The 25189-nt window shown below is 42.6% G+C and overlaps 1 protein-coding gene and 1 pseudogene across 6 annotated transcripts in view; both read right to left on the bottom strand.

Annotated features, from left to right (window-relative positions):
* LOC115385946 (NACHT, LRR and PYD domains-containing protein 12-like) overlaps positions 1–25189 on the bottom strand; it is a 94545-nt pseudogene that overhangs the window by 35867 nt on the left and 33489 nt on the right.
* LOC115385942 (NACHT, LRR and PYD domains-containing protein 12-like) overlaps positions 1–25189 on the bottom strand; it is a 56791-nt gene that overhangs the window by 15758 nt on the left and 15844 nt on the right. For 2 of the 6 annotated variants that reach the window (XM_030088054.1, XM_030088057.1), the window contains exons 5-10: positions 13885–14004; positions 10841–10942; positions 10620–10684; positions 8727–10527; positions 2984–3157; positions 2446–2628 (exon numbers count right to left, since the gene is read on the bottom strand). In XM_030088054.1, coding sequence (XP_029943914.1) covers positions 2446–2628; positions 2984–3157; positions 8727–10527; positions 10620–10684; positions 10841–10942; positions 13885–14004 — 2445 coding nt within the window. Of the gene's footprint in view, positions 1–2445; positions 2629–2983; positions 3158–3755; positions 3762–8722; positions 10528–10619; positions 10685–10840; positions 10943–13884; positions 14005–25189 lie in introns of those variants that run through there. The other 4 variants (XM_030088056.1, XM_030088058.1, XM_030088055.1 and 1 more) reach the window with 3 other exon arrangements.

Below are 25189 nucleotides of genomic sequence, written 5' to 3'. Positions count from 1 at the left end.
GTTTGAAGGTTTAAAGATATTTGTGTTTTGTGCAATGTTTATATTTGTTTATTGTGTAAGTTTCTGTTTATTAATATGTATATTTGTATGTTTTCAGCTCTCACGTTTGGGGTTTGGGTGTTACAGTGACTAAACCCTGAGCATTAATAAGGAACAGTTGTGCTGTCCTCGTTTTCATCACGTCTAGGGAGGTACAAGTCTGGACGTGGACGACGTGACAACACCTGGCGACGGCGGTCCTGGGTATTCGGGATGATGGAGATCAAGGGTTCCTGTAGACTGTTCTGCAGAAAACACATGATGTGAATTCACAAGACTGGAGCAGTGTACTTATTAATGTTGATTTATAGTGATTGTTTATCACTGTTATTTGTATTTTGTTTTTTGCAAAAGAAATCTGTTCTGTTTCTTAAAAAAAAAAGGTGCCTGACTGCTAAAAATGTGCACTGTTTTGTAAATTGTTTTATAAGAAGTTAAACTCCATTTGATTAAAATGTTTATCTTTGGCAGCTCTGTTGTTTTTGCATGTCTGTCACAGTGAGGTGTTTGGAGTGAGGAAGTGTAATAATAATGCGTTCATCTTAATGTAATGTGATGGCTGGTGGTGGTGGTTTTTGATGGAAACTCTGATCTCCTGACAGATACAGTGTGCTGTTCAGACACTATATCACAGACACTGATGGGGTTTGCTGCATTTTTGGTGCAAGCGTGTGGGGTATGTGAAAGTTTCTGAGTAACAGGCTAAATACTGAGTAATTACCAGGTGATAACATGGAAACAGACCTCACTTCCTTTTACAGTACAAATCCACTTTAATAACTATGTAATTTCCAGGTAGATATTTTTCTATTTACTGGGTAATAAATGAGTAATTACCATGTAATAACATGGAAACGGACCTCACTTCCTTTCACAGTACAAATCCACTTTAATAACTATGTAATTTCCAGGTAGATATTTTTCTATTTACTGGGTAATAAATGAGTAATTACCATGTAATAACATGGAAACGGACCTCACTTCCTTTTACAGTACAAATCCACTTTAATAACTATGTAATTTCCAGGTAGGCATTTTTGCAGTTCCTGGGTAACGAATAAGTAGTTACCAGGTAATAGTGTGGAAACAGGCCTCACTTCCTTTTGCAGTAGTCCACAGTTCAACTGTAATTACCAGGTAAATGTTGTAGTTACTGGGAAATACTAAGAAGTTACCAGGTAAGTAGTAAAAACCACTTGACTACTAGGGAAATACATAGCGTACACACCTCGCAGTACCTAGTAATACCAAGTAAAAAGTCTACATTTCCTATTGATTACATGGTAATTTCTTAGCAATTACTTAGTAAGTACTTGGCAATTACCGACATAGTTGCTATTTACATTATAATTACCCAGTAATTAATACTTACTACCAGGTAGTTACTTGGTATTTGCCTGGAATTTGCTTGGTAATTACTCTAAAAGTACGATGTAATTAGCAACATAGTTACCCTGTAATTACATGGTAATTTTACAGTAACTTCTCCTTATTACAAGGTACTTACCTTGCAATTACCATGTTAATACATGGTAATTACCGTACTGTAAAAGGAAGCGTTACCACTTTATGAAATGCAAGTTGATATGTAATATGTTTGAAACAATGTGTGTAAAAAAACTGAGAATGGTTGTATGGCTAAAATATTGTTTAACACTGTTTTATGTATGGGTCTTTTATCCTTGTAAGATTAATTTTCTGGTAGTTTCAAAGCTAAATATCTCATTTTGGGTTATGATGATTGACTGTTGATTGGTGATCTTTACTTTTGTTTAAGGTTTTTCACCAATTTGGCCTTGACGACTTTTAAAAGAAAAAACTTTTCATCATTTGAGTGGAATCCAGTCAAAATCTTCCAGGGCAAGCTGCTGTTTGCAAGTGGGGGCGCTGTAGCTTGAACCTTGCAAGAGTGAAGAGCACTTGACAGTGAGACTGATCACATTGATCCTTGTTGCCCATTCATTCTTCTGAAGAAGGGTAAAGCCCCAAGGAACTGAAAGAAGAGCTGTGGTTATTATTCTCAGTTACTGGATCTTTGTTTTTTTGGAGAGCTGAATTGATGAAAACACAAAACAGAAGCAGAGCCCAGTGGAGGACATGTCAACAGCCAAGGTTACTGGACATAAAGCTAACAAGTCAAGACTTTTGAACAGTTTGGAGCTCCGGCTGGGAGATCAGTGACAGCTTGTTCCATCAGAGATCAGCCTGCTTTGAAAGCTGAAGGTCAACATGGAACAGAGGTTCACAGTTAAAGATCCACTGCAGCACCTTTCTTCTTCTTCTTCTTCTAAGAAGGCTCCATTTCTCCTGGAGATCCTCAGTGTGGATCACTCTCGGATCAGCCTGATGTCTGACCTTTACTGTCAACACTACTTTACTGAAACAAACTCAAACATAGAGTCTGACCTCAGAGTCTGCAGACTGCAGAGTGGACTCTCCAGAGAACCACACAGCTGCTCAACTCCTGAATCCAGTTGCTGGTTCCCGCTCAGATCCAGATGTTCCAGATGTTTTTGGAGGGAGGGATTGGACTTCAGAGCTGAGACCACAGAAGAACAGCTGCTCTTTGAAAAACTGCAACATTCCAATCTAAATAAAGAGAGAAAGAAGTGAGACAAAGAGGACAAAGTTTAATGTTGAATTAATTCAAGAAGGTTCAGACTGGAAGAGTTTAAAGTCCAAACAGCTGAAGCCAACATCTCAGATTTCCAGCTAACACAGCAGCTACACACCGAGGACTTCTTTTTCTTGCTCTTTTTCCTTTTCATGGACACACAAGAACTGAGTTTAACAACAAACACTAGAAAACAAAGTCCCCCCCCCCCCCCCCCCCCCCCCCCCCCCCCCCCCCACACACACACACACACACACACACACACACTAAAATCCTCCTCAACTCCTCTCAGTGACTCCAACAGATTCTAGCTTCAGACAGTGAGCTGACCTCAGAGTCTCCAGTTTACAGTTTGGACTCTCCAGTCCAGAACACAGGATCTTCACTGATGAATCATTCAGCCTGTTGTCACTCAGGTCCAGGTGTTTCAGATGGGAGGGGTCAGACTTCAGAGCTGAGGCGATCACTTCACAGTCAGAATCAGAGAGTCCACAGCCAGAAAGTCTGTAATGAGACAGAGAGAAGACAGGAAGTTGCTATGAGACAGGACACTTTGTTGGATTCCTTCTGTTTGACATCAGAGCTTCAGCTCATCTTGTCTGGTTTGACTTTGGGTTCATGTGGACATGAAGGAGAGAACATGGAGTTCCAGGTGTTTTGAACATGCCATTCAAAATGTTGAAGTGAAGGTGGTTGGATGTCCTGGCCCTTGAAAAACAGTTTGTGAACATCTGTCAGAGGTCTGAGTGATTGAACAGCTCTCATAGATATACACTTCACTGAAGGACGAAAAGTGTGTTCAGCTGCTGCTTAATTAAAAAAAAACGGATTGGTTGTCCTGTTTGTACCCCCTCTAGGGGACAGAATGTGGATAAACTACTTGATTACAACATTGGCAAAGTACAACACTGTAAATTTGAAACCCTATCGTGGCACTGAAAGAATATTAAACTAGGTTACAATTTAAAACTTAAATGATAAGTTCGGCTTAAACAGTTTTCACGTTGTTAATGGAATGACGTACAACAATATACTCACACAGAAGGCTTTTCTGATCTGAACAGTGCTTCGGGAGAAAGTTACATCCAAAATCGAGCGGCACACATCCCTATACTGTTAGCAGATTGGGCATTTATAGCGCTGCTAGCAAAACGGCTTTAATCATCCAAAAACTCATTAGTTTCACCAATATTTCATCATGGTCCGCTCACGGCTCTCCTCCATGACAGCCCGGTGTCGCCAGATGTGTCATATATGCAGATATATGTTCAATTTGAATGTACTACTTGGCGTCCATGTGTATCTAGACACCTACATCTAGATATCTATGTCTATATGTCTTGGCAGTAGTGTGACGAGCATAGATATCTTATAGAACATGACCAGAGCTACGGAAGCCACAGTGTTGTTTTGTGCTGTTTTTTCAACTGTCGATTCTAACGCATGTTTCTGATTCCTGCTCTTGGAATAAACATCCTCACGCTGCCAAACGCCTCTGGACTTCTTTCAAGCCTATTACAGAGATAAATGTTTTGGTTGCTTTGTTGACCTCTGAACTGAAAGCTTTGTTTACGGCTGCCGCGCACATGCACAGTACGGCTCATCAACCTGAGGCGACACACGGTGCTTTTTTTTCCAATGTAGTGTAAAATGGACAAATATCTGTCGGATGAAGATGTTGTGGATGAGAACTTTGAATGATTTTCTCTTTAGCAAAAGCAGCATTAGCATTTAGCATTGTCAGTCGAAAAAACACACAACACTGCGGCTGCCGTAGCTCTCGTCACACTAGCGCCTAGACGTATAGACATAGATATCTAGATGTAGTTGTCTAGATACGCGTGGACGCCAAGTAGTACATTCAAATCGAACATATATCTGCATATATGACACATCTTGTGACACCGGACTGTCGTGGAGGAGAGGCGTAAGCGGACCGTGATAAAATATTGGTGAAACTAATGAGTTTTTGGACGATTAAAGCCGTTTTGCTAGCGTCGCTATACATACCCAATCTGCTAACAGTATATGGATGTGCGCCGCTCGATTTTGGATGTAACTTTCTCCCGAAGCACTGTTCAGATCAGAAAAGCATTCTGGGTGAGTATATTGTTGTACTTCATTCCATAAACAACGTGAAAACTGTTTAAACCGAACTTATCCTTTAATTAACCGGATCCTAGGTTTTAAGGCGTTGATGATGAACTGGCTAAGTCCTTACTTGCCAGTAGATGCTGGTGTTAATGCCTTGGTAAGTGTGAAAACCATAGTAATAGCATGAAGCATCCACTGAGAAATCACTCAACTCAAATTCTGAGTGGTACACAATTCTCTAGCAGTAATGAAAATATGTTCAATGTAAGTGTACCTAAGACAAATACCTCAGGATCACCAATTCAATTCAGCTTTATTTATATTGTGCTGAACACAACACGGTCATTTCTCGGCACTTCCACAGAGAAACCCACCAGTTATCACTGCTATTGATGCAACATCAGTGTTTATGCACTAATGTCACATGATTAGCAGATGTTGGCAGAGTTCTCATAGTGCTGTGGCAGACGGTGCACTTATACGCAGTGTGTAAAACCACTAACAAATGCCGTACAGTTGTGCAGAGCTTTCGGACAGATGTCGTACATTACATGGAGACGGCATTTTAGTCTCCAGCACTTCGGGCTGATCTTGTTCACATCTTGCACTTCACGGACTGTGGGTGAACTGATCTGATAAAAATGTGTTCCGGCATAAATTCTAGGAATTGCTTGGCACAAATGCGCATGCATGTTTTAAAGTTTTGTAAAAAGCCAGGTGAATCATCACTTCTACCTGTGATTTTGAGGAGGAAAGTTCTGGACTGTACAATGAATATCAATCTGGAAGATGTTATTTCTGTCACGGGGGCAGATGGAAGGACCCACGCGCAGGCAGCCAGGTGGAGTTCAAACTCATTGATTTTCAGGAAAAGGAACGCCGGAATACAAGAACGCTAAGCTGAGCCGACATGCAGGCAAGGACACACAAGAGCACGCAGACAGACCCACAAGGAGCCAACAAGACACCAGGGGAGCAGGACTTAAATAGGGACAGACACAGGTGTGGCACATTAGGTGGTAACGAGGCAGGAGAACATGAGGGCAGGTGGGCACGGGGTAGGCATCCAAGGCACCACCGCCCAGCAGTCCGGGCAGAGGAGGGGGGCAGACGGGACGGACGAAAACTGGACACGGACTCTGCAGCAGACGGGAAGATGGGACAGGACACAGACTCTGCAGCAGATGGGAAGACGGGACGGGGGACGGAACTGCACCTAGCAGAAACAGGGACGGGGGACGGAACTGCACCCAGCAGAAACGGGGACGGGGGACGGAACTGCACCCAGCAGAAACAGGGACGGGGGACGGAACTGCACCCAGCAGAAACAGGGACGGGGGACGGAACTGCACCCAGCAGAAACAGGGATGGGGGACGGAACTGCATCCAGCAGATACAAGAATTGGGGACGGAACTGTACTCAGCAGAAAGAGGAGCGGGTCCAGAAAATCCTCCCAAAAGCCATCCAGGAGCGGAGAAGCAGGGAAACAATCGCCAGAGAGCTGCCGTCTGGCACCAGAGGGCGCAGCCGGGAACGCCGCTGAGGACCAGGACCCTCCCGGAGTAGATGAAAGGCGTCGCGACCGGCATCAAGCATGGGCTGGGCGAACCGCATATCCCGGGGACGAGCTGCGCCGGCGGAGGCCAGAGGCTGAAGAACCGGGGGCAGGTGGGACACTGACAGGCTGAAGGTTTATGCAGGAAGCACACGGCTTCAGAGGACGAACTCAGTGCCCCCTGGGTCCAGCGGTGGTCGACTGCTTCTGTCTCGGGTGCAGGTGGAAGGACCCACGCGCAGGTAGCCAGGTGGAGTTCAAACTCATTTATTTTCAGGAACAGGAACGCCGGAATACAAGAACGCTAAGATGAGCCGACATGCAGGCAAGGACACAGAAGCATGCAGACAGACCCACAAGGAACCGACAAGACACCGGGGGAGCAGGACTTAAATAGGGGCAGACATAGGTGTGACACATTAGGTGGTAACGAGGCAGGAGTACATGAGGGCAGGTGACTTGACAGGAGAACATGAGGGCAGACAAACACAAAACAGGACCCGAGCGCCCCCACATGGCCGCAGGGGCACAGGGCGTGACAATTTCACATCATCAAAGAACCTACGCTGTATATCAACTGATTGACAATGAGGAACAATACATCAATATAGCAGAGAAAAACGTTTGTAAGGTGAAGATGACACAAGGAGGAGAAGGAGAAATTGTTGGGTCATTTAATGGGCCATTTTCACAGCTCCACTACTTCCTGAAATTAACTGTGCACATTCATTTCCTGTCTTGCATTATTGGCCAAAATGATTAATCCAGGTGTGTCTTGTTGCAGCAGTCTAAACCAGACCCACCTGGATTAATCAGTTTGGCCAATAATGCAAGACAGGAAATGAATGTGCACAGCTATTTTCAGGAAGTAGTGGAGCTGTGAAAATACCCCATTATTGCATGTATGCCATTCTGAAACTCCTAATGCTTTTATAAACTGGTAACAGTTTGACAAGATATAGTGAGATCAGTCCGAGAGCACACGTAGGACAGTGTGTGCTTGTATGACCTCATGCATTGATCCGTGACAATCTGAAGTGAAATTTTTAGTTTTACTAAGACTGTGTTTTTGTTTTGTTTTTTGTTTTTTTGTTGGTCCTGCGACAGAGTGGCAAACTGTCCAGGGTGGACTCCGCCCTCGCTCATATGATGCTGGGATTGACTCCAGCCCCCCACGACCCTGAAAATGACAAGCGGCTAGGAAAATAAATGAATGAATTGATGTTTTGACTGTTTCTTTCTCCAATGTTTTTGGAGTAACCACGCAGACAGTTCGGACTCCTGCCGCATATGGCAGATTGATCTTGGACTGATCAGGTATAACCCTGCATTACCCCCTCTGCCACAGTCCGCAACAAAATATTAAACATGTTTCAAATTTTGGACAGCCTTGGACAGTGGCACATTGATTTCCCATCATCTCACAACGCATTTCATGAAGCCACACACCAGTCAATTTCCCTTCTTTGTTCGTTATGAATAGGGGTACAGCTGTGCATAAAAGCGTACACCAGCATGTACTGCTGTCGGCATCCAAAAGACCCCAACGAAGTGAGTTCATCAGTGTGAAAGAGGTTGAAATATCTGTTCTGAATCTTGGGTGGGAGGAAAGACGCAGAAACCACCTTGCCAGGCACTTCTGTGCTTTTCCCTTCTCTTTTCTTGGGAGAATGACTACAACGGATTGTGGACATTGTTCCAGGGGTTTGATTTTTGAGTTTGGCATAGTTATGTTTACTGTTCTGCTTTTGTTCTTGTTTTATCATCATCTGCTTTTGTTCGGTGATCACTGTGTTGCTCAGGTGGGTTCTTTCTCGAATATCTGGGTTTTTCTGGAACCTTAACAAAGTAACTCTGTCCATGTTTATGTGAGAGAAAATCCACTCACAAATCGCTCCAGCATTCTGAATAAAAGAACAACTGAGAATATGAAGCTCATAACAAAAGTAAAAGCAAACAAGCGAAGCGGTTCTGGTGTTTGTGCTATATCCAGTCTGAGTCTGTGGTAAACAGACACAGTTACCTATTTTCACAAAGATCACTTTTTCGATTATCTGGCAAACATGGCAGAATTATTAGAAAAAAACTATTGTATTTGCCCATCTGGAAAATATCACCCAATGTCTGTTTTTAGTATCATCAGCACTTTAAAATACATTGGACTTTATGAGTACTTTCATTTTTATTAACGAAGCAATCAACCAAAACTATATAATGAAAAATTCAAGCTTGGACATCTGAATAATAACCATGAGTAAACATGAGTTGTTGTCAATAATCTGACAAGTTAACGATCAAAATAATTTTTTGTTAAAGTTCCAGTTTCGTCATGACGGATCATTGAGGGACATCTCCACAGAGTAACTACAGGAGGTACTGCCTACAAACATCGCCGAGATATTGATCAGGACATGTGGACTCACCGAAACTTCCTGCAGTTCCTCACAGCTGGTATCAGTCTCCTTCGTCCCTCCCTTGATGTCTTGTACTTCTCCAGGTCCAACTCTTCCAGGACCTGGTCTGACATCTGCAGCATGTAGGCCAGAGCTGAGCAGTGGATCTCAGAGAGTTTCTTCTCTGATCTGTTCTCTGACTTCAGGAACTCTTGGATGTCCTGATGGACTGAGAGGTCCTTCATCTCCGTCAGACAGTGGAAGATGTTGATGCTTCTGTCAGGAGACTTTTTGTCACTATTCATCTCCTTCAGACCCATGGTGACTCTCTGGATGGTTTCTGGACTGATCTCTGTTCGACCCAGGAGACCTTCTAAGAGTCTCTGGTTGGATTTCAGAGAGAGGCCATGAAGGAAGCGGACAAACAGGTCCAGGTGGCCGTTCTGACTTCTGAGGGATTTCTCCAGAACTTTCTGCAGGAACAAATCAAGAGAAGTGAAAACATCATCATGATGATATCTCTTGTCAACGAAGGTCTTCAGTACGTCTGTTCTCCTGCTGGTGAAACAGTGGAACATGAAGACTGCAGCCAGAAACTCCTGAACACTCAGATGGAAGAAGCTGTAGACGACTTTCTGGAAGATCACAGACTCTCTTTTGAAGATCTGAGTACAGATTCCAGAGTACAGCGAGGCCTCAGTCACATCCAGACCACACTGCTCCAGGTCTTCTTGGGAGAACACCATGTTTCCTTTCTCCAGATGTTCAAAGGCCATCCTGCCCAGCTTCAGAAGAAGCTCCCTGTCAGCCTCCGTCAGCTCCTGTGGACCCGTCTCAGGTCCTTCATGGTACTTGAGCTTCTTCCTGTGTGTCTGAACCAGCACAAAGTGGGAGTACATGTCAGTCAGGGTCTGGGGCAGCTCTCCTCTCTGCTCGCTGCTCAACATGTGCTCCAGAACTGTAGCAGTGATCCAGCAGAAGACTGGGATTCCACACATGATGTGGAGGCTCCTGGAGGTCTGGATGTGGGAGATGATTCTGCTGCTCAGCTCCTCATCACTCAGCCTCCTCCTGAAGTACTCCTCCTTCTGGGCGTCAGTGAAGCCTCGCACTTCTGTCAGTCTGTCCACACATGTTGGAGGAATCTGATGGGTCGCCGCTGGTCGGGAAGTGATCCAGACCCGAGCCGAGGGCAGCAGATCCCCCCGGATGAGGTTAATGAGCAGCAGGCTGACTGAAGACTGCTGGGAGACGTCAAGCAGCCGCCGGCTGCTGCTGAAGTCCAGAGAAAGTCTGCTTTCATCCAGGCCGTCCAAGATGAAGAGCAGCTTGCAGACAGCCAGATCCTCTGCCGTCAGCTTCTGGAGCGTGGGATGGAAAACACCCAGCAGAGAGAGGAGACTGTACGGCCGCTCTCCCAGCAGGTTCAGCTCCCTGAAGGAGAGCACCACCAGCACATTGACATCCTGGTTCTCCAGGCCCTCGGCCCAGTCCAGACTGAACTTGAGCACCGAGAAGGTTTTTCCACTGCCGGCCACGCCGCTGGTCAGAACCACTCGGATGCGTCTGAGCTGCTGGGCTGAGGCTTTAAAGATGTCCTGAACCCTGATGGCAGTGTGATGGAGGCTCTCCTTCCTGGAAGCTGTCTCCAGCTGCTTCAGCTCAGGTTCCCTCTGAAGCTCCTCACTGAGTCCCTCTGTGATGTGGAGCTCAGTGTAGATCCTGTTGAGGAGGCTTCCTCCTCCTGCTTCATCACTTCCTTCAGTCACACGTTCACATCTGCTCCTCAGACTCTTCTTATGTTCTTCTAGAAGCTGCTGCAGACCCACACCTGCTCAAAGACAACAACAACAATCACACTGCACACCAACAACAAGCTTTCATGTCTCTTCAGACCCTCAGCAGACACATGTCCACTCTTACTTGGTGCAACTCTGCTTCTGGATCGTTCTGGCTGCTCCTCACAGACATCACTGCTCTTCTTCGCTCTGTGGACACCAAGCAACATTTACTCTGAGCAGCACAACACACAGCAAGGACAAAAAGATCCAGCTTCAACTCTCACACTGCTTCAGAATAATGGAGCTGAACCTTGAAGTCATAACATGTGTTTGAAGGTAAAAATATGAAATATCGTTTCTTACATTGCATCTGAAGGTCTAAGTTCAGCACTGAAGTCTGGAGGATATTCTCTGGACAACCTGCTGGATCCTGAAGACTCTGCTGTGTGTGTGAGCTGCTGGTATCTACACACACACACACACACACACACACACACACACACACACACACACACACACACACACACACACACACACACACACACACACACCACTTTAGCCACAGGATCTCAAAGTGTCATCTGCAGGTAAATGGCGGCCCACAGCAACATTTATGGCGGCCCACAATGAATTACAGCTGTTAGTTTCAGTCGAGCTTTGAAAGTGTCAATCTCTGTTTCACAGTTTTTAGCACCATCTCGGAATAAGCAGTAATTCCAGGTTTGGTTTTGACCTCAGTTCAGGCTGTTTTTTTTGTTTTTTTTCAGCACTGGTGAGCATTCACTGCCTCACCTTTCTCTGTCTCAGTTTGGACACGAGGCGGTGACCACAGATTGGAGCGTGAGTCAGGTTCAGAAAAAAACATTTTGTCGGCATGGAGAAAAGGCGTTTACAAGATCAGTGGACAAAAGCTTACTTTGTCATCCCTCATGAGTCAGGTAAAGTCATGTGCCTGATCTGCAAGCAGATCAATGCAATGCTCAGAGTTCAACATAAAACGCCATTATGATTCCAATCGTAGAATGTTCGACAAATTTATAGTAGAGCACAACAATAAACTTGAACAAATTAAAAGAGGCTGCACTGCACAGCAGTTGCTTCTCACAAGTCTGACTAAATCTGCTGGAGGTCATAGGACTGTTTCAGCATCTGCTGATGCATGTGAGTAATGCTTGTTGGTCGTGTGTGTGTGTGTGTGTGTGTGTGAGAGAGAGAGAGAGATAAAAGGGGATGGTGTGTTATTTTTAATCTTACTGTGTTTTCAACCTGTAAAACACTTTGTGCTACATTGTGTGTAGCGAGTGCTTCATCAATAAAGTTGGTTTTATTTCATTTGAAGCTGTCTCGCTACTTGGCAGGTGAAGAAATCACCAGCTGAAGCAAGCTGTTCAGTGATGGAGTATTTGTGCGAGACTGTGTTTGGAAAGTGGCCGACATCTCCATGCTGCCCTTCATATCTCAACAACAGAGACGGATGATTTATTGGCATATAAATGTATTTATTGGGCCATTTATATTTCTGTATTTGTTTTTATTTCTTAATGTGTTTTTGTTTGTTTGTTTGTTTGTTTGTTTGTTTATGACTCCAGAGTGGAGCAGTAGAAAAAGAACTGATTTAGTATCAGTTTGAGAGGATTCCAAGTTAGGATTTTTAAATCACCAAATTTCTTAAATTATTCTTTTTTTGTTCAAGACTGGATAGTTTAGATCAGAAAAAAATATCTTGATCTTTGATTCAGTAAAGTTTCATTTACTACTCAACATAGTCCTAAGCTTTACTTCTTATTGTCTCATGCTAGCTGTTGCCCTGGGAGCAGGATCCCTCCATACTGTGGTTCTCCCCAAGATTTCTTCTTTTCCCACTGGGTTTTTTGAGTTTTTTCTTGCCGGATGTGAGGGTCTAAAGGTACGTTCACACCGGACGCGTTGCAGGCGTCACGGGCGTCGCTTTTACATTCAAAGTCTACGGTGGACGAGCTTCAACGCACCCAACGCGCATCAGGCGCTTTTCGAGCGTCGCTTTCTGAGCTTTTCGAGCGTTGCCGACGCGCGCCATGCGCGTCACGCGTTGAAGGCGTCAACGCCTGAAGTTGGGAAAATTGAACTTTGGAAGCGTCAACGCCGAGCGTCATCCAATCACAGACGAGCACTCTGAGCGCTGACGCGGGCCAGAAGCTCGTCAAACTGGGCCCGGGAGAGGCGGAAGCTCGCCGGCGGGCCCGCCGCTGGGGTGACGCGCCGCACCGGGGGGCCGCCTCGGTGCGACGCCCGGAGCGGGCCCGCTCCGAGGCGGAGGCTCGCTGGCGGGCTCGCTCCGTAGGACCGCTGGGTGAGACCGCGCGTCTCGGTCCTGCTGCGGGTCGCCGGGAAGCCGGTTGGAGAGGCGGGGGCGGCCGAAGGTGTGATGCGCGTCGCCCGCCGCCAAAGCCCGACCGGGCCTGGAGGCTGGGCTGTTGGGTCGGGGGAACAGCGCTGCGCGCCGTGCCGGGCGGGGGGCCCCGTGGCGGGTCCAGGGTTCGTGTGTGCTCTGCTTCTCTCCTGCTCTGACTCCTCCTGCTGGAGCCGCTCACTGCGGCTGGCTCACATTTCATCCGAACAAAATCATAAACAGTTGGCATTCGGAAAAACAAACGACACAATCGGGCTCTAAACGACCACTTTGTCGGCTAATTTAAAAAAAAAAAACCGACAAAGTTATACATTTGAAGAGTTTAGAGCTAAAGTGATTTATGCACTGATCCCGCCATTGTCAACATGAAGACAGGACACAAGCTCCTCCCACTCATGCCACTGAGCTGCCGCGCGTCGCGAGCGTTGCAAGCTTCGTGCGTTTTTGAACATGCGTCGAATTCCACACTTTACTCGCTTCAGCTTTGAGGCGTCAGTGACGCCCGTGACGCCTGCAACGCGTCCGGTGTGAACGTACCTTAAGGCAGTGGTTGCTTCACATATTAACATTATGCTTATTCACTGTTTTTATTTTTACCAATCAATGTAACATCTTGAAGCCTCTGAGGCAACTGTTGTTGTGATACTGGGCTATACAAAAATAAATTGATTGATTGATTGATACTGCCACTCTGACCCTGTTGTGTGAAAAGAAGAAACCTCCAGGTCGCCATTCAGTTGGCTGGACAAATATTGACCCGAGGTCACATCAAGTTTCTGACTCCTTTCACAGAGACTTTCTCACAGGAAGTGCTTGTTTGAATGTATCTGGTGGTGGTCAGTCTGCTTTGTCAATGGTCCCAATTTTAGACTAAAAATCAGAATCTATCTCCATTCTGACTGTATTAAAATGTGTCATCACACACTGAACGGTTTCACAAGTGTAATGATCACATTTTTGTCAAAACACAACCAACCCACACAGGAACTGATGAAATAAACAGAAAAAAGTTTCTTACTTTGTGTCTGAAGGTCTGGGTTCACCACTGAAGTCTGGAGGATTTTCTCTAGACCGGTCACTCTTAAATGACAGCCTGCTGGATCCTGAAGACTCTGCTGTGTGTGTGAGCTGCTGATGTCTGCACACACACACACACACACACACACACACACACACACACACACACACACACACACACACACACACACACACTTATGAACTTCCTAATAAACACAGTTGTAAAGAGATTAACCGAGTGAAAGGTCAGACCCACACAGCCAAATAATGACTTTCAGCTGTGGTCAAAATGTTGTGTTGGATCACTGGCAGGTCAGGAGGTTCTGACTGAAGTTCAGAATGAGTGAATGCTCACTTTCAACAGAGACCAGGTGCTGCATCTTTACCTCCGCCAAGGAGGTTATGTAATCACGTCGGTTTGTTGGTTGGTTGGTTAGCAAAATTACAGAAAAAGTAATGGACGGATTGCAATGAAACTTTGTGGAAAGGTGGGTCTTGGGCTGACTTAGAATCCATTAAATTTTGGTGATGATCCAGATCACTATCTGGATCAAGGAATTGTTTAAAGATTCTTTATCATTGAGAGATAGGGCAGTTTTTGACATAGGTGGGCAGGCCCGCTGACAGGGGGGCGACAAACGGGTCTGTGGTCCCGGGCCCAGGGTTGGGGGGGGGGGGGGGGGGGGGGGGGGGGGGGGCATCCAGCATGCAGGCTCCCCACCTCCAGGTCCAACACTGCATGCAGGCACCGTGCCGCAGCACTCCGATCATGTATGGTGTTCTTATTGTTGTTGGTGACTGATTTGAGCTGTGGCGGAGGTCTGCGCTCTCTGAGTGCAATTTCTAGTTTCTTCTGTCTTGGTGTTTTAGTGGATTCTGGACGTGGACTCTGCAGGAGCAGCTGACGTCTCTTACCTGTCCACAGACTCTGATCTGTCCTCCTCTTCATCCACACCAGACATGTTCAGACTGGGAGAGAAAGCAGCAACAAGGATCAGGATAAAGCGGTTTAATGCACATGCACACACCCTTATCTTTTCTCTCTTTTCACACACAACACACAGGCTTAACCCTCAGGAGCATGAAAAAACATGGCGTCTAACATACTGAAGTTAAAACTGTCCTCAACATATTCTCTCTCTCTCTCTCTCTCTTCCCCACTTAAACGTTAGAGGACAACAGATATTGTTTTAGCTGAATAACACCCTGATGATTTCACCTATTGACTCCAGATCAGCATTACTGAAACTTTCATAAAGTGACTTCGTTTATCATTGTTGTTTTTTCACAGTAGAATTAATATGTGTTCTATTAAAAAACATAAATAAGTTCAGCTCTCATCACATAGAACACAACTTTTATTTTGAAATCTGCTTTCACTTTTACTGTAATGTTGAGATTATGTGCACACAGCTCAACAACGTGCAACTGCCTGGACTGTGTTTCCCATTGTGTTGGCTGGCTTGACCGTAGTCTAACTAACTAACAAACTAACTAACTACTCCAGCCCGGATAAAGGCGGAGTGTTGGAATTTTGACAATAAATAAAACAAGAATGAAGAAAAATAAGTTCATTTGTAGATCTGAGCATATTAAGGCTTTTTTTCTTCACCTTTTGTCTCCCACCTAATTTCTCTTCTACAGTGTCCATCACAGTGGTATGAAATGTTTTTCTCAGTACTGGCTGAGGTTCATGCAGGCAAAACAAGGAACTCCATGAGAAAACCAGCCTGAAAATCTTTACTGAACTAAAAAAAACTTTCCCAACCACTGAATGAAAAGAACAGAAGCACTTTTAATCAGTATGAGAACTTCAGTTTTTTACTTTCTCTTCCATCGTGAGTTACGAGTTCTCATGAGGCTGAAGTTAGCTTCCGATTTGGCATTTAAGGGAAAAGTTAAGGGGAAAGAATTCTTATTTGGAGAGGCTATTTACCCATTCTCTGGACAACGTATTTACGTAAAACTATGTTTAACATTTTAATTGAGATAAAACGTTGCCAGACAACCAAGATTGAAAATTAACAAATTTTATTATATTTGTGACAAAAACAAGCATATTTAAAAGTAATCTACACTACTTACATATATTGAAGGAGGTCCAGATCGAGAACCACTGGACCTGTGCATCTCTAATCTGGACTAGTTTGTTCTACAGATGTTAAACTTTTATGAAAACACTGTTTCTGATTTGTGAAACCTTTTGATTTTTGAAAATGGGAAAGGTGGTTTTTCTGATCAGGAGCTGGTTTCGTACAGTCCAGATGCGGAAAACACAGTCAAACATGCACTTTTACAATTTTCACAAATCCAAAACAGGTTTCAATTTTTCAGTTTTCAACGTGGATCTCCTTCAATATATTAGTTATGTAGATTACTGTTAACTAAGGTTTTTTTTTTTTTCATTTTCACAAATATAATAAAGGCTGTAGATATTTAATATTGGTTGGTTGGCAACATTTTCCTCTCAATTAAAATGTTAAACGTGGTTTTACCTTAAGATGTAGTCCAGAGAACAGATCAATAGCCTCTCCAAATGTGATTTTTTTTTTTTTTTTTGCCCTTAACTTTTCCCTTAAATGTTGAATCGGAAGCTAACATCAGCCTTGTCCAGTTCTCAGCGAGAAAATATAAAGGACAAACATGGAAATTCAGAGCAAACGTTCAACATTAAGCATTAAAAAAACAATCCTATATCTGAAGAGTTTAAGGGTTGAAGTGACTCTGATTTTGTTGGCCAAACTTCTCTAAACTCTGGTGAGGCAGGGAGACTTTGAGGCTCATTAAAACTCACTTTTTCCCCACGAACAGTCAGGATGGAGCAGAGATCCCTGGAGACACAGAGTGTCACCCAGATAGAAGCTTTTAATGATATGATCCAAAAAGTGGCTGATAAACATGCACCTCTTAGGAAAATGAATATTAAAAAGACAATGGCACCATGGCTAAATATAGACTTAAAAACTTGCATGGCCCAAAGGGATGAATTAAAACGAGCAGCTGTTGAAAGTAATGATCCCGGTACATGGGATAAATATCGTAAACTCAGAAATTCGGTAACTAAAAAGAATAAACAACTAAAAAAAAGCTTATTACGTCACTAAAATTAAGAATGCAAAACATGATGGAAAGCAACTTTGGCACGTTATTAATAACTTACTGGGAAGATCTAAAAGCCATGATTCTGCTACTATTGAAACTGAAGGAAAGTATATAACTAAACCAATTGAGATAGCAAACTACTTTAATAACTTCTTTATCAATAAAGTAAAACAAATACGGCTTAAGAGTGTAAATACATCAAATGATCTAAGTGGCAGCTATTCTATTGAAGTAATTAAAAATGTAATAATGAAAGGTAAAAATTGTACATTTTCTTTTGATCCTATAGACCCTCAAGAAGTAGCAAAACTATTGAAATCAGTAAAGAATAGCAAACAATTTGGGCTGGACTACTTAGATGGGAAAATGATCTCATTAATGGCGAAATATATTGCCAAGCCTGTTTGTCACATTTTTAATTTGAGTTTAAAAGAGTGCTTGTTCCCCAATATTTGGAAATTGGCTAAAGTCATCCCCCTACCTAAGGATAATAAGCTGGCTCTTAGTGGCACTAATAGTAGACCCATTAGTATATTGCCCGTTTTGAGCAAGATTATGGAAAAGCTCATATTTGGACAAATATCACAATATTTTATGAATTTTAATATCACATCTGATTCTCAGCATGCCTTTAAAGAGAGCCACTCTACCTCTACTGCACTTGTCCATATGACAGACGATTGGCTAGGTGAACTTGATGCAAAAAATTATGTTGGTGCTGTGTTCTTAGATTTCAGCGCTGCCTTTGACGTGATAGATCACAACTTATTGCTGAATAAACTGTCTGCTTATGGCTTTTCTGCTTGTTCTCTTAAGTGGTTTAACAGCTATTTAACAAATAGATCACAGTCAGTATACTTCAATGGTAGTTTTTCTTCTGTGCTGAAGCTAGAATGTGGTGTTCCTCAGGGTAGCTGTCTTGGCCCTCTGTGTTTTTCAATTTTTACAAATGATCTTCCTTTCATCTTAGATAGATCCCATGTAGCCATGTACGCTGATGACTCAACTATATATTACAGTTCAGAGAACCTGCAAATTTTGAATAATGTGCTTCAAAGTGATTTAGACCATGTATTTGAATGGGTAGAGTCTAACAGACTAGCTTTAAATGTTAGTAAAACGAAATGCATGATTCTGGACACTAGGAAGCAATCTAAGAACAGAAACTTTTTGTCCCTCACCGTAAATAATATACCCCTGGAGCAGGTGCAAAAGTTTGTTCTCCTTGGCGTAACTATAGATGATCACTTGAGCTGGACTAGTCACATTGGAAAGATTGTGACAAAAATGGGTAGAGCTCTTTCTGCCATCAGACGATGTGCTTATTTTATGACAGAATCATCAGTTAAATATGTCACTCAGTCTTTAGTTCTGTCTCATCTGGATTATTGCTCAGTCATATGGTCGGGTACCACAAAAAAAGATATTCATAAACTACAGGTGCTGCAAAATAAAGCCGCACGACTAGTTCTTCGTTGCCCATTTCGGACTCACATTGACTATATGCATCAGTGTTTGTCATGGCTACATGTGGAGAAGAGATTACAGAGGAATCTTGGAACTTTTTTTCAGAATATAAGGATAAAAATGAAACCTAGGCCTCTATATGAAAAAATTATCTATGTTCATGATCGCCACTCTCATTTGACTAGATCACTTCCAAAGGCTCAATCTGGGGCTATGCGAAGAACGGTGATGTACAGGGCAGCGAATCTGTGGAATAGGCTACCTTCTACTGTAAGAAAGGAGAACAACATAAAAGCTTTTAAAACCATGGTCACGAAAATCCTCATAGCATGATTGCCTTGTAGGTGCATTCTTAGTTATTGTTGTATGTCTCATTTGTATCATTGTCTTGTTCTATCTGGTTTTCTGGTCTTCTATTTAATTGTGTGTGTATATTTATTTTACTTCTTTTTCTTATTCAATTGTTTAATGGTCTTCATGCACTGCGTTTTATGAGTAGTTGTTTTATCCATTCTGCTCACTGTTTTATGTACTTTGCTTATGTTCTTATTTATAATTGTTGTATGTAGTTATGGACCCCAGGAAGATTAGTTGTCACCCTGGGTGACAGCTAATGGGGATCCAATCTTTAATAAATAAATAAATAAATATCTGGAATTAGAACCGTGGTTTAATCACAGGATAACATTAAAAAGACTTGTTACAGTAGAACGCAACACACAGGTCCACTGAGCGAGACTTGTTTTCACCAATGTAACAGGAAAAGTTTTTTAAAGAGACGGTTCTCTTCACAGACATCATGTATGTAGACATCTCGTTGCGTGTCCAGAGACGTGCCTCTGTGGCACATTGATCGTAAAAACAATGGATCGACTTTTCATGACGTCACCCACACTGTTCTTGAATGTTGTGAATGAGACTCGGGCTCTTTCTGAAACCAACACCATCGCCCCCTGCTTTAATTTCCTCGGAATTACAGCTTTTTTGCACTTCCGCATTTTCTTCATGTTTTACCAGCGGAGGTTGGCGTGTGGCGTGGCGGCCATCTTGGAGGGTGGGTCAGACACGCAGCAGTGCATGAACGATGGAGGGAAGGGCTTCTCCTTCATCCTGAAGTAGAATTATTTGCTGAATTTTCCACAGAATTCCAAGCAATTTGATTTGTTAAAAACATCACGTGTAGCTTCAGGAATGCTTGGATGTTTTAAAAACAAAATCCACTACAATATAACTGGAAAAGATGCCAGACTTTGTGTCCCTCTTATGGATGTTTTAATTAAACCAGACACTATAGAACCACTTTTCAATAGCAAAGACTATGAGAAGGATTATATGGAGACAGCTGGTTGTTAAATAGTGAAAGAAACCCAGACAGGACTGATTGAATTCCTTCACTCTGCCTCCAGGTTCTTCACAGAAAATACAGCTCACTTTACTTTATTCAACATGTTACTGCTGCTTACAGCTGCTTACTGGAGAAATAACTAACTTGAGACCCTATTTAGGCTGAGATACATGAATTGCTCAGGCCTCCTGATCATGTTTTGTAGCAAACCATGAAAATTATTGATGTCAAAGCTGACATGAAATCATCACATTATTCATTCTGATACATTTTGAGCTTTCAGATTTTTTATTTATTTTTTTTCAGGTTAAAATTGTAAAAAATACAACTTCTGTTTTTCCCAAAGGTGGCTGACTTCAGTGGATGCTAAACCTGACCAAATGAAGATGATGCTGGACATGCTGGGAAGAAGAGTGGAAGAAGATCAGACTAAATCTGGATGAGAGACACTGATGCTGGACGCAATGGCCAGAACAAAACAAAATCAATAAACAAGTATTTTATAGTTATAGTAGTATAGAAGTTTGTAGATGTGCAGATGGTTTTAATGAGACAGATGTTGTGTTGTGTTTGAGGCTTTCCTGCTTGTGGTATTTATCATGTTGAAACTCAATATGAATCATAATATAATACAATACAATACAATGCAATATAATATAATATAATATAATATAATATAATATAATATAATATAATATAATATATTATAATATAATATAATATGGAAATTAGGGGTGTAACGGTACACAAAAGTCACTGTACGGTACGTACCTCGGTGTAAGGGTCACGGTTCGGTACGTTTTTCGGTACAGTGGGGAAAAAGTAAAAAAAGCTCACAAATGCACCAGAACATTTTTCCCAAGCTTTCCCATGCGACACATTATTGGCCCAGTTTACATGGTGTTTTTTCAATCCGATTGTAAACAATAGTATTAAACGCCAGTGTATTCATGTACAGCATACAAAACATCCACGATGAATCCTCGTTTACAAGGACCCTGTGACATGCGCACAAAGTCTCACGAGGAATTTGCAGGTCTTCCTCTCTGCAGCCGCAGTCCTCAGCGCCAAGCAGAGAGTTTTTATCTGCTGATATCTGCTCAAATAATGTCCCAAAATCTCCATGATATGCTGCTGAAGGAGCGGCTGCTCCCTTGACCGCAGCACCGCAGTAAGGAGCAGCACGTCTCGGTGTGAGCTCTGCGCCGCATGCCGATGTTTCGAATTAACTGGTGCCCATGTTAACTTGTGACCAATAATGACTGAAACATCTAGTCGTTCTGGCGAACGTCGGTTATCGACAGTTACAGTGAGTGTATACGTTTAAAGTCTTTTGTGAGTCTTACTTTAACAACTGCTGTAATCAGCATGTGTTTACACAGACCTACGCTGTCATTCGTTAACATGGGAACCAGTTAATCCATAACACCAGTCGGCGATCGCTAGTATTCTGCTATGGAGCTCTTTATACAACTCGCTGCTGCGCGATTTGGTTCCATCTCGCCTCTCCAATGTTTTTTATGTCGGGGTTTTGTATTAAAAAAGTGTTTTTCCACCACCGTGGCGTTCTCTGCTGGTTTTTTGACTGTGCTGCTTCCTGTTTAGTGGCACGTCACACGTCACTCCGTATGAGGGAACGCACGAGGAACAAATACTCTCCCGTTTAATCCGCTCCGCCACACGCTGCAGCGCTCATTCCGCTTGGACTTTCTTCTTTGTTTGTTCATGTTTGGACCTGCTTATTCTACTTCTTCTTCTTCTGTGATAATGGTGGTTGCCGGCAGCTTTAAAGCTCATTACCGCCATCTAAGGTTGGAATTTTTTTTTTTTTTACTCACTGGTGTATTCGTCGTGTGATTGTGTGTGCCGAACCGTGACCCCCGTACCGTGACGGTACAGGACGAATACAAATACCGTTACACTCCTAATGGAAATAGCAATATTGTAATGATTAAAAGATAATAATCGAAATAATAATCATAATATCAATAACATTCAAGTACAATATAAATCCTTAAACCAATTCTCTCAATAAAAACCTCAATCAGCCTGAACAGTTTATGAGTTCATTTTGTTCTCTTTATGTCTCTGCGTCCTCCATGTCTGATGTTTAGAATAAACTGGAATAGAGGTTGAAAATTGATCGATTTATGATCAAGTTTATGGTGAAACATGTCATTCCTCCATGTGCTGTAGAGGCGAGAGGTCCCCCCCCTCCCCCCTGTGAAATGGCCTCCAGCAGGCACGTCCGCTTCAATCCGCAGCAGCTTGAAAGAGGCTTGTACATGATGTCTGTGTTGAGGATCATGCAGGCAGGAAGAAGCCCAAATTGAGGAACTACATGAAGACAACCAGCCTGAAAATATTTACAGAACTTACAAAATCAATCCCAAACACTGAATTAAAAAAACAAAGCCACTTTTAATCAATATTAGAATTTCAGTTTTTTACTTTCACTTTCATTCTCAGTCACCAGTTCTCAGTGAGAAATAGGGCTGGACAAAATTTCGATATCAATATGTACCGCGGTATATTTTTATTCAATAACGGTGATATGAGTTTTAAACAAATTTTCGATATAGTGCATTACAGTATGCGTTTCACAATCACTAACTGCTGTTCACGGCGCCGCTGATTCAAGCCGAGCAGCACACCACAGCTGGCTGTCCTCAGCTCATGCTACAAGCTAAGCTCCATCGCGGTAAGTTTGAGCTCCAAAATGAGAACTTGTGATGTAAACGCGACTGAATAGGCTTCCAAAAGCTAATTTGTGGCCACGAAATAATAAATCGTGCCCACGAAATACTAATTCGTGGCCACGATTTAGGTATATCATTCACTGAACAGTCTGTTAAAGTTGGCAGCATATTGACAGATGCGGACTTTCGGTCTCAATAACTCTTTAACAAAACGTCAGTAACATACAAAGGGCACCTCCATCCCATCGCTGTGAGGTGGACTACATGCTACAAGCTCATTTTCATTAAAAGTGTCTGTCTATCAAGCCTCAGAAGCAATATTGTTTTCGATTAGCAGCCGGTGGTGCTGCGGGGTTAAGGGACCGTCTACAATTTACAAGACGCTGCAACAGTGAAGACAAATTCCACAAAAAAACAAAAAAACACAGAACAGGGATTCACTGCATTGTCACCATAATCACTACAACCTTAAAGCTAGGGTTGGCGATTTGAATGAGATACATTTTTTTAAATACTGGTTAAAATGATCTTTATGACCCGATGGGAAACAATTCATAGCGTGTTCTTAAAGTAGTTTGGAAAATATCCGCTATCTACAGCAGGAGTAAAACGGGAAAAACAGCAACCAATCGTCTTGACGGGACACCTTTTTTTAAACCAATCAAATCCCTTCGCCGTTCGACCTGCCCCCTGCGCGTACATGTCAATGGCGTGCACTGACCCTGATTCAGTGCGCGCGTAGAAGGACGGAGCGTCATTGCAGAATGGCGGAGAAGAATGTTTGGGGCTTTACTTACCGGTGAGTGCGCCATAACTTGGCGTAGTGCAAATAAAGAAAAACAAAGAAACGAAGCGCTGAGGACAGGTTACGCCAGGAACGCACTGGACGCGGAAGTGCTGCGCGCACCGCGCGCGCGGAACGTCTCCGCGTCTCCGCTCCCAACGGAGCTCCTCCAATGGGGTGGGAGCTGGGCGGAGCCTTGGGAGATGCTACATTCGTGCTACATGCTAGTTTTCCAAGATCGCCAACCCTTGCTTTAAGTAATTCTGTTCTGAACCTGAGTAATTCTGACCACTTTTATTTTTCTTCCTGGTTGAAGCACCTTTGTTTAAATCTATAAGAAAAACTGTGTTGTAGTTTAAAAGTTAAAGCTATTAATATTGAGAAGGTATGGCAATTATTTCAATTCCCTGTCCAAGTAATATTTGTTTGTTGTTGCTCACTCTTTTTTCTGTTTATTGCAGTAATTCTGAGCACTTTTATTTTTCTTTGTGGTTGAAGCATCTTTGTTTGAATCTAATAACTGTATTTAAGTGTAAAGTTAAAGCTACTTATATTGAAAAAGGTGAAACCGTATATGTTTATTTGACAGTGATTTCATATTTCTTCAATAAAAGGTAAAAATTTAATTTATTGTAGTTTTTATTTCTAAAATTTTATACTGGAGGAGCTTCCTGGATAAATAATTTCTACTTTTACAGGTAGTACATTATGTGCATGATTCTTAACAGTTTTTCTGAGGCTTTTGTGTTATTTACATCGATATCGGAATTATTATATCGTATCAACCGAAATTAAGACCTATATCGTGATAACATTTTTAGCCATATAGTCCAGCCCAAGTGAGAAAATATAAAGAACAAACATATTTAGAGCAAATGTTCAACATTAAGCATGAACTCAATCCTGTCTGAGGAGTTCTAGCGTTGAAGTGACTCTGATTTTGTTGGTCAAACTTCAGGGAGACTTTGAGGCACCATAGATGGTGAATACAGATTAAAACTCACTTTTTCCTCACGAACAGTCAGGATGGAGCAGAGATCCCTGCAGACACAGACGGAGTTTCACTGAGATATCTGGAGTTAGAACCGTGGTTTTATAGCAGAATAACTATTTCTAAAAATGGAAAAATAAGATCATACCTCACAGGTCCACCGAGGAGGACTTCTCTCTACACCACAATACAGGAAATGTGTCCGACTATGACTCAGTTTTCCTGCAGCTCTGGAAGCACAGCGGGTTGCCAGGTCTGACTCTAAATCCCACAATTCACATTAGACATCCGGCAGTGCTGCTCCAAACACAGTGGATTAAAATGTCAAAAAAAAAAAAAAAACATGATTATTCAGTGATTATTCCCTTTATAGTTTCTCCATCAAGAGTTTGGATGTGAAAATTATCAAAATGTATGTATTTCAAAAGTTTAAAACAATCTTTAAAGAGGGTGAAATTCTTCCTTTGTGTCTTTTGAAAGCCTTCACTGTCATCTCATGCTCATCACTGCACTGTATTAAAAATGGCACTGAAAATGATCTGACTGAAATACAAAGAATTGTTCTCTTAATGTACAAAACAAAACATTCAATGGATGTAAGTTCCAGTAGAATACAACAACGGGAGGGTAAATTAAAGTAAACACAAAATTCGATGTCTATAAATGTTGCTACACATGTCCCATACTTTATACACAGAATACAATTGACAAGATAAGTTCTAGTAAAGTTTACTTAAAGAGGCAGTGACTGTCAATATGAAAACCGAATAATGAAGATACTTCTCACTCATTCAGTGAAGTCTCCACATGACTTTCAACAGATCAACACAGTGGTCACAGGTCCAGCTGCAGGCCAGATGTGACCACCTGTCTGCAGTGCACGCTACATGTTGTGACCTGAGTTATAGCTCCAGAGAC

Source organism: Salarias fasciatus, chromosome 3, assembly GCF_902148845.1.
Source record: "Salarias fasciatus chromosome 3, fSalaFa1.1, whole genome shotgun sequence".
NCBI lineage: Eukaryota > Metazoa > Chordata > Actinopteri > Blenniiformes > Blenniidae > Salarias > Salarias fasciatus.
The sequence above is the reverse complement of the archived record's forward strand: the minus strand, read 5'-3'. Positions and strand labels throughout refer to the sequence as shown.